The following is a 10,416-nucleotide window of genomic DNA, read 5'->3' as shown; positions in this document are numbered from 1 at the left end:
AGTTATAAGGTCTCGTCAATTTGATTATTTACCAAATGAAATGATGCATGACTTAATCTGCCTGATATATGATTATCAACCCGTTGATCATGTATCTAGAGCTTTATCAATCCTTATAAAATCTGTTGCTTATCCTATCCAATTCTTTGTTGAAATTTTTAATGTTTTATTATTCTCAAATAATACATCCACTTGCGAATTGCAATGACGTTGTCAACATATCGTTGGGCACTCCATCGCTTCATTTCCATCCAATAATCCCATCTGTTATATATACACTCACCCTCGCTCTCTTTCTCCATGCACACACACGAACAATACACGCTAAGGAGTGCTCCCACAAGACAAAAATGGCGAGACCCTTGCTCTGGCTGGCGCTCTTGTGCGCCTCCCTGACGTTCACCGCCGCCTGCGCCGGCATCCGTCTCGAGCTCATCCACGTCGACGCCAGGGCGAACCGCACCGTGGCGGAGCGCATGCGCCGCGCCACCGAGCGCACCCACCGCCGGCTGGCGTCCATGGGCGAGGTGACCGCGCCCGTCCGCTGGGTGGAGACGCAGTACATCGCCGAGTACCTCATCGGCGACCCGCCACAGCGGGCCGAGGCCATCATCGACACCGGCAGCAACCTCATCTGGACGCAGTGCGCCGGCTGCCGCCCCGGCTGCTTCAGCCAGAACCTCTCCTTCTACGACCCGTCCCGGTCACGCACCGTCCAGCCCGTGGCGTGCAACGCCACGGCGTGCGCCCTCGGCTCCGAGACCCTATGCTCGCGCAACAGGTCGGCGTGCGACGTCCTCACCGGCTACGGCGCCGGCGCCATCGCCGGGGTCCTCGGCACGGAGGTCTTCACGTTCGGGTCGCAGAACGCGAGCCTCGCGTTCGGGTGCGTCACCGCGTCGAGGCTCACCAAGGGCTCCCTGGACGGCGCGTCCGGCATCATCGGGCTCGGCCGCGGCGCGCTCTCGCTGGTCTCCCAGCTCGGCGACACCAAGTTCTCCTACTGCCTCACGCCCTACTTCAGCGACGCTGTCAACACGAGCCGCCTGTTCGTCGGCGCGTCCGCCGGCCTTAGCGGCAACACGCCGGCGGCCTCCGTGCCGTTCGTCAAGAACCCGAGCGATGACCTGTTCGGCACGTTCTACTTCCTGCCCCTGGCCGGGATCACGGTGGGGAAAGCCAAGCTCGACGTCCCCGCGGCGGCGTTCGACCTCCGGCAGGTGGCGCCGGGGCAGTGGGCGGGCACGCTCATCGACTCCGGCTCCCCGTTCACGAGCCTCGTCGACGTGGCGTACCAGGCGCTGAAGGCGGAGCTGGTGCGGCAGCTCGGCGCCAGCCTCGTGCCGCCGCCGGCAAGAAGCGGCTTGGACCTGTGCGTGGCGCAGGGGGACGCCGGAAAGCTGGTACCGCCGCTGGTGCTCCACTTTGGAAGCGGCGGCGGCGGAGCTTCGTCGGACGTGGTGGTGCCGGCGGAGAACTACTGGGCGCCCGTGGACGACACCACGGCGTGCATGGTGGTGTTCAACTCGGCGGGGCCGAACGCGACGCTGCCGATTAACGAGACGACCATCATCGGCAACTACATGCAGCAGAACATGCACCTGCTCTACGACCTCGGCAATGGCGTGCTCTCCTTCCAGCCGGCGGACTGCAGCGCCATGTGATGACGTGCATATGACGCCGTACGTCCAGATGGAGGCATTTTGTGGAACTTGATATATATATGCTACCTAATTTGTATTTGTCTCTATTCGTTGTATACGAATTCAACAAAGAAATATGTATTTTTCCCTGCAAAACTAAATAAAATTAAAATAGATGCTTCCAATGTACTTGATCTATCTTCTTACAAAATATCATACTATCCGTCTCAAAATATAACAACTTTTAGGCAAGATCAAAGTGAAATGTAGATTTTTTTCAAACCATATAACCTAAAGAAACTACACAGAATAACATAATAAAATAAAAGGAAATAGACAGTAGGAGGCATGCATGTCGGAATAAAAGAAACTGAATGGTTTAGGGTTAAAAGATGGTCACATGCCCTTTTTACTCATTATCTATACCATATCTACTTTATCTATCTAGTATCTAGTATATAAGGATCCGAAACAATTGAATTTCACATCCACTTCAAATATTACCTCATACCCCTCACAGCTAGGTCTGCTTGTTAGGCGGGTGATTGTAAAAGTTTTGAGACGTTGATGAAAACAACCACATCTAAAACGGTTCTGCCTTTTTGGCGCTTTTTTTTTGCATCAAACTTTTTCTTACCCGCCCACCTATACCCAAAATTGTTTCCTTGTTTAGTTCCGAGCTCATCAGCAAGCGACACTAATGCTGCTTTCCATATTTTTGCTGCTTATTTCCATCCAATCATCTTGATACAAGCGACGTTGATGCTCCTTTCCATATTTGTTGCTTTCCATCCAATCATCCACCGCACGATCGTCCACCGCAGCTGATACCGATTCGCCGCCGAGTTGGAGCGCACGCTGCGCCCCGGCGGTGTCGCCGTGCTCCACTCGCGCTGCATTGTCGGCCTCCCGCCTCCAATCATCCACGTATTTTCCTCCCACACACCATCGTCGTCCATCGCTACTGCTACTGATTCGCCGCCGAGTTCAAGGCGGCGTCGCCATGCTCCATGTCAATGCTGGACCGCTGCGGGGACAAGTACTCTGCCAACGATCTGCTCGACGTCCAGGGCCTCGTCAGCCTTTCCGGGGATGAGACGTCGTCAGGGTCTCCAAAGTCCAAAGGTCGACGCCTTCGGCCTCCTTGCCAATGTCTCTCGCACGCTCTGCGTCGGCGCGCACCTCAGCTATAGGAGGTGGCCTCACTATGATCGGTCAGGGTCGCCGACACCGTCGGCATCAATCTCACCCTGGCGCTGCCGCTCGTCGTCATTATGTTCGTTGTTCTTTTGCTTAGAGTTAAAGTTTTTGGGTTTCTTTGTTGTTGTAGGATTTGTGTACGTAGTAGTTCCTGCCTTGTGTTAACAATATGGATCCGATCAACTCTCCTTGCCGACGTTACTAACCAGATGAAAGCACGAAAACGTGGTCGATCCAATACTGATCAAATTGGTAATATGCATATGTGGCTATATGTGATTGGATTTACTTGTACTCCTATTCTTATATACATGTCATATTAGATTTGTTATAAATCAAACTTGACAAGTTTCGACCAAACATATAGAAAGAAATAGTAACACTACAATACCAAATTTGTTTTATCAAATCCACCATGAAGTATATGTTGATAGTGCATATAGCGCTAGAGCCCGCGCGCGAAGGCGACGAGCGGGCCGCCGCCGCCGCGGGAGCCCGGATTGGTCTGCGAGGGTGCGCTCCGCCATGTCGCGGGCGAACACTGCGAGGTCGTCGCGCGACGCCGCGCCAAGCAGGGCGAGGAGCTCGTCCAGGGTGGTGCCGCGTGCCCCGGCCACCACCAGGGACAGCGCGGTGTAGATGGACACCGGCGAGAAGACGAGGTTCCGGTTCTGGCCGCCACCGTCGGCGAGGCGCTTCGCCAGGCGGAGCGCGAACGTCGTCAGGCCAGAGCCAGCGCTCCCGCGTGCCTTCTTGCTCGGCCTCGCCTCCTCTTCCATGGTGTCATGCGTCGTCTTAGGGTTCTCGGAGTTTTTTTTATTCAAGCATACATGTTTTAAGAGTTAAGGAAGCATACAAATACACAACCGCATACGAGTATGCCGTACAGGAATACGGATGACAACTGTCCTTCTCTACTAACAGAAAGGCCCCCTAAAAATAGAAATTACAACTAGGTCCCTGGACCCTTTCTCCACCACCGTCGGACAACGCCGGCTCTGGCCGTCGCTGCCGAACCCGAGGCCGACGAGAACCCCATCGCACGAAGGCTTTGACGAACCGCAGAAGACGCTCACCTCCATGGACGAGCTGAGGGCAATGCCGAACAAGCATCGGTCGGGGCTGCACCCCGAGTTCCCTCGGCCATGGATCCAAGCTCGCCACCGACGACAACCGCCGCCAGGGGAAGCTCGAGCTCGATCCATCCTCCTCGCTACCGCAGCACCCGCAGCCTCTTCCACATCCTGAGAACACGAGGCCGACTGAAGCCGCCACCACCGAGGGCGACGCGCTGCCAGCAACCAACTCCCAAGCAAAATCCACCTCGCCGATGCGCCGATGGCAACCATCAGCAAGAGGAACACAAGCCGCAGCGGATCCACCTCCATCATCTCCAACCGACAACAAAAGAAATCTATGGAAAGTGGCCCCCGGCAAAACCTAGCTCCATCGCTCGACGGCGACGAGCAGCATCTAGGTCTAGATATGTAAGTATCTAACCTATTCACAGCAGCATGGGGACTCCGCAGTCCATCTCCCTCATCAACGACCGACCGGCCGTCGAGGAAGAAGAAGACCAGCGGAATCCCCGCCGGAGAACGGCGTCCGCCTCGAAGTCACCCTCTTTCGCCTCGGGGCACTGTTGGGGGCGCTTCGAGAGGAAGGCAGAAGAAACGTGACGCGCCGGGCCAATTGCTAAGCCGCGGAAAGGGTTCTCGGAGTTGGATGAAAGCAAGCAAGGCGGCGCACGGTTGGTTTTTATTTCTTTTTTTTTATGCCTCAACCCTTCAAGTACAAGCTGTAGTATCTGAACTCACACACAAACTCACACCACCACACTCACGCCCCATGCACACACGCTGTGTGTAAGCTAGACCTACAACCTATACCTAGGAAACTTCACGTGGCCGAGAGGTATCCAAAGTCGACACCAGGCTTCGAACGTGACGGGCACGTCACCCTGACCATTGTGGTGCATCCACACGTGAGGCAACAGCTACTAGTACCTGCATGAGAAGAAATGGGGGAAAACCCCTATGGGAATAGTGAGTGACCATTGTGGTGCATCCACGCGTGAGGCAACAGCTACAGTACCTGTAGGAGAAGAAAATGGGGGAAAACCCCTATGGGAATAGTGAGTTGAGCAGTACTCGAACCCACGACCAGCAGCTCCACCACCCGGAGCACTTGCCAAACGAGCAATTGCTAAGCCGCGGAAAGGGTTCTCGGAGTCGGATGAAAGCAAGCAAGGCGGCACACGGTTGGTTTTTATTTCTTTTTTTTATGCCTCAACCCTTCAAGTACAAGCTGTAGTATCTGAACTCACACACAAACTCACACCACCACACTCACGCCCACACGCACACACGCTGTGTGTAAGCTAGACCTACAACCTATACCTAGGAAACTTCACGTGGCTGAGAGGTATCCGAAGTCGACACCAGGCTTCGAACGTGATGGGCACGTCACCCTGACCATTGTGGTGCATCCACGCGTGAGGCAACAGCTACAGTACCTGCAGGAGAAGAAAATGGGGGAAAGCCCCTATGGGAATAGTGAGTTGAGCAGTACTCGAACCCACGACCAGCAGCTCCACCACCCGGAGCACTTGCCAAACGAGCTACGGCTCGTTCCCGGTTGGTTTTATTTCGGTGCAATGCTAAGGATCATGCATGTTGGTCTTTTGGGCCAAGTGACATCGAGTGGGCCGTGAAGAAAATATGGTCATCTCTAGGCCTTGCTCAGCCCGACCTGGATCCACTTGCTCGATCTGTGCCAGGAGGCTCGTCGCCGGGCGCCGGTGCTCGTCGGCGCCTCCGTGGGACGGGGAGCGCTGGCTCCTCCGTGCGGTCGGCCTCCTCGTCGATCTCGCGCCGCACCACCGCCGGTGAGCCCTGATTTTCTCCCTCTCAGAGATATTCGCCGCCCCATGCGGCTCAACCTTTGCGAATACAAAGAAAGAAAACTTCACAACTGTCGCGTCATATCATGTTGTGATGCGAGCAGGATGATTTCCTGGTGCGTTGAACTAATAATTCTCTAGGATATTGCTTCATCAGTCATGTCGCACCCGCATTATTGGCTTGACTCTTTTATGGGAATCTCATGTTGGTTATCCGGTCCCCCCCCCCCTTATTTTTATTACTATGGGCTCATAGAGGCTGCTCGCTTAAGATGCTTTTGCTAATGGTTAGGGCTCCCTTCATCTGAAAGGAATTAATTTCTAGGGCTATAATATAGCATCATCAGATCAGGTGTTTGTTGTATGTAGTCAGTAATGACTAATGATCTACTGTAATTTTCAGCAGTGCGGTCGGTGTAATGTTAGGTAGCGATAGTTTCGTTGGTGTTTCTTCTGCATATGGTGCATTACCTTGATTGCCTTGCAGTAATTATTTTGTTATTCACCTTTATAAAGAAGAGGTTGCAGTATATGAACAGGAACCAAAATGGTTGAAACAATCTGTTTAATTTTTATTCAATTGTATACTTCGTCAGATTAATCCCTTTTGTGTAGACACAATTATATACCTAGAGTTCTGTCTTGCAGGGTAATCTGATATCTCTGACAGGGAAAGTTCAATTCTGTCAAAGGATTCAACTCTGTGGTTCTTTTTTTTCCTCTCGAACACGCAGGAGAGCTGCGTATCATCGTATTAATAGAAGAAGAGAGTCATACACAGACCCGAACACACACCCACACTCTATCCCTGCAAGAACTTAATCACCTGTGCTTTTCAAGGAAGACCTGACCACACCATCCACTAAGGCACAACAACACTAGCTGTGTGTAAGGGCAGCCCCTTAGCACCAGCTAAACTCCACAAATGGGCTTCCTCCCTAGCACGGGCAAGAGCCACAGGAATGCTAGGGGCAGCACCGTTGAACACACAATCATTTCTAAGTTTCTAGATGGTCCAAGCACCGAGGATTATGAGGGAGTTCAGGCCCTTTCTTGTATCTCCAATATATGAAAGCTGCCCAATAATATAGAAATATGTATGTATAATGCAAGCATTGGACAACAGCATCTGATCTACATTCAGTTTATAGGTTGTGACAACAAAGAACTTCTGAGACTCTATACTATGGGCTATAGAAAGAGTGGACGATGTAACAAGGTCACAATTCACAAATTGTTGGTGTCATTAGGTAATGAACTCCCTCTATATCGGGTACTGTTGAAAATACTTATCAATCTTGTATAGAGTGCTCTCTAGTTCGCTGCAGACTAGCTAAATTTCACCCTCCATATTTACATTTGGCTACTCACTCCATAAGATTCTATCTCAACAAAGCTCTTAACAAGTATAATATAGGCAAACTTGTTCACATCAGATGCTGTTGACATACCCAAGAACCATAGCAATCATGAGATTGGGTTTTGAGTCTTGATTCAGACCCATTAAATTTTCTGTTTCAATGTTTCAGCTATTATCAAACAAGTTCTCTATATATCTAGCTCCACTTGGAAATCACATATTCAGTTTCTATCATAAGTATACACCATTCATAGATGGAGGGTTGCGAACTAGTTACTTGATTTAACAGCTCAAACGACATGATGAAATACAATTTTCTGATGCATCTGACTTACTCCACGAATTCTAGACCATCATCTCATCGTGGTGTAGGACCTAGTTGAGTTGATGATCTATTGTCTAACTGTTCCAGCTCAAGCACAGTTTCCTGTCTTGCATCACTTCCTGGTGCATCACTCTGTAAGTCAACACTTGCAGCACTGAGATTAATTGTGTTGCTCGGCGCCGAGCTGTAATATCCCAATACGTGCAGCACATTCAGCTCCATGCACTCCTTGAGTTCCACCACAACGTCAGTCATTGTTGGCCGTTCCCGTGATGGCCACTCTTTGCATTGCAGTGCCAATTCTGCAACTTTCCAGACAGAGTTGACATCATACTCTCCTCCCATCGCCGGGTCAACAATGCTCTCAATGTTACCCATTGAGAGCTTCTGGCGCACCCAATGTGCAATGTGAATGCTCTCAGTGCCAGTAACAGGGACTGCTGGTGGCTGGCCTGTGATGAGCTCCAGTAGCACAACTCCGAAGCTGTACACGTCACTCTTCTCACTAAGCCGGGATGTGTTATAATATTCAGCGTCCAGGTACCCCAGGGTACCTGCTGGTTGTGTTGTGACGTGGGTCCTGAAATCATTGGCAAACTCATAATATTTGGGGGGTCTTGTTCCTAGTGATGAGGAGGTACTATGGTTAAATTTTGGTTGGTGGATTTGATCTAGAACTCATAATATGGATGAATCAAAGTTTGGGGCGATTTTGGGCTCTCTACGCATGAATAGATGCATCGCGGACGGTCCGCGCCTGGTTGGCGGACGGTCCGCCGTTAGGCAGAATCAGCACATGGACGTGGACAGTCCGCGGCCTTCATGCGGACGGTCCGCCAGTGCACAGAATGGCTGATTCTTGTTCTCTTGTGATGATCTTACTTGGCTTGGATATTATACTTGAATATATGAATCTTATGATTGATTATTGATCTCAGGCCACCCCGGAAGACCCTCAAGGCCACTACTTCCAAAATCAAGAGGGTTGTGTCTTCCAAAAGACAAAGAGACAGTGATGACTCTTATGATGTGGACTACGCTCCCAATCTCAGTGAGATGGATGCAGCATCTTCAGTGGGTGATGTTGGTGATGAATCTTCAGAGGAAGAGACTGAGGAAGTTGAGGATGATGTTACAGATCTGATGGGGCTGGATCTTCCTAGCCGACAGTGGAGTGATGTGAGCTATGCCAATGCTAGAGCAGTGAATCAGTTCAACTTGCCTCGGGACATCAATATCCTCTTCTTCAAAACTGAGGTACAAAAAGATGCTTACTTTGGTCATCTAGTTAAGAAGAATGTATTCAAACATCAGACCATTGACCTATGCTATATGAGATCACAACAAGTCATGTCTGATCTAGTTGATAGATTTGAGCAAATGGGGTTAGTAAATTTTCTGCAGCATAAGTGTGATTGGAATGAAACAGTCATACGTCAGTTCTATGCCACCCTAGAGATCAACATGGTTGAGGAAACATTTTGGTGGACAACTGGCAAGAGAACCTATTATGCTACATTTGCAAAGTTTGCTGAGGCTAATCAGTAGGATTATGATTTCATCACTAGTGAGCAAAGTATGAATGTTGTGTTAGAAAACCCTCTAGATGAGAATGACTACCCCATGTACTATGAGCCTGCACATCTTGGTATTGCTACAAGCTTTGGGACATTCATGGTATGAGGCATCATCCTGCTGTGATTAATAAAATTGTCAAAGTCACATTCATGCCTAAGAGTGGCAACAAAGACAAGATTAGAGGGCTCTATTGGAATGTGATATCTCATATCATGAACGGAAATAGAATAAATGTCATTGCTCTTATTATGGATCAGCTTGCAGATTTAAGGCTTAACATGGAGATGAACTTATATTTTGCTCCATATATTATGTCCATCATCAAGGTCAAGTCTAACTTCAGAGGGATATGTGAGAGCAAGCACACTCCTTTCAGGCCATTCAAGAATGACAATGCTTTTCTTTTGAGGCCTTTGACTCCTTTCCCTGGAAATGATATGGATGCTGAAGCACATGGGCAGGATGGTGATGATGATAGTGATAATGATGCTCACATGGGAGCAGCTGTAGCTCAGCATGCCATGCCACCACCACAGTCTCTAGTACAGCAGCAGTGTGCTCCTCCAGCTGGCTACTTTGACCCTTACTTTGCATCCATGCAGGAGAGCATGTCCTCTTAGATTGCGGGGTTGGCTAGCCAGATGCAGAGTCAGATGAACTTCAACTTCCAGAACATGCAGCAGCAGATGTTCTAGCCCATGATGGCTCAGATGTAGGGGGTTCATCAGAGTTTACACTCAGACATAGCAGCTCTTGACTCACGCTTTGAGGATTTGCCTTCTTTTGAGCAGTTTGAGCAGCTTGAGCAGAGGCAGCAGCATCTAGAGCAGCGCTTTGATACTTTCAACACAGCCTTCACCGGGTTTTCTGACCACTTCTACTCAGTGTTTCCGGCTCCAGTGCCGCCTCCAGAGTTCTACTCGCACCAGCCGTTCTACCCACCGCCACCTCCTCCACCGCCGATGGATTGACGCTTTTGGAAATTGATGCCAAAGGGGGAGAAGGAGCTTTGGAGTGCTTGGATCTAGGGGGAGCTCATGGACTTCACATGGAAATCATTCGCTTTCGGCTTCCACTTGCTACTCGTGTTTATTTGTGTTGAACTATTGCATTACATGTTTATGATTTGTGTCTTGCATGAACTCGGTTTGTGATTTGTGGTTGGATTTGAACATTTGGTTTGTAATGTGTGATGAATTATGTTGATTTGTGTTACTCTTATCTACTTATGTTCATCTTGTGGTTGTGAGGTTGTGCTAACTAAGCAAAAATTCATATCATATATATATATATATATATCTTGTATCTTGTATGCCTCGATTTCCACTTATAGGGGAAACTCCGTCAAAATTTTCAAATTTCATATATATGTGCTGTTGGTATTCATTCAAATTTATATGCACATATC

The 10,416-nt window shown here is 49.7% G+C and overlaps 1 protein-coding gene and 1 long non-coding RNA gene across 2 annotated transcripts; both read left to right on the top strand.

The window, feature by feature from the left end:
* The first annotated feature begins 350 nt into the window (after window positions 1–350).
* Window positions 351–1,664, top strand: LOC120667188 (aspartic proteinase nepenthesin-1-like). The gene has a single exon (XM_039947254.1). The coding sequence runs from the start codon at window positions 351–353 to the stop codon at window positions 1,662–1,664; it is 1,314 nt and encodes a 437-aa protein (XP_039803188.1).
* Window positions 1,665–5,589: 3,925 nt separating this feature from the next.
* LOC120666504 lies at window positions 5,590–6,764 on the top strand. Its single transcript, XR_005671766.1, has 2 exons — window positions 5,590–5,730; window positions 6,394–6,764. It is a non-coding gene; the product is annotated as an uncharacterized LOC120666504 (long non-coding RNA).
* Window positions 6,765–10,416: the final 3,652 nt, after the last annotated feature.

The sequence above is a fragment of the Panicum virgatum genome, chromosome 3N (genome assembly GCF_016808335.1).
Source record: "Panicum virgatum strain AP13 chromosome 3N, P.virgatum_v5, whole genome shotgun sequence".
NCBI classification, from domain to species: domain Eukaryota; kingdom Viridiplantae; phylum Streptophyta; class Magnoliopsida; order Poales; family Poaceae; genus Panicum; species Panicum virgatum.
Note: the sequence above shows the minus strand (reverse complement) of the source record. Positions and strands in the feature narration are given on the sequence as shown.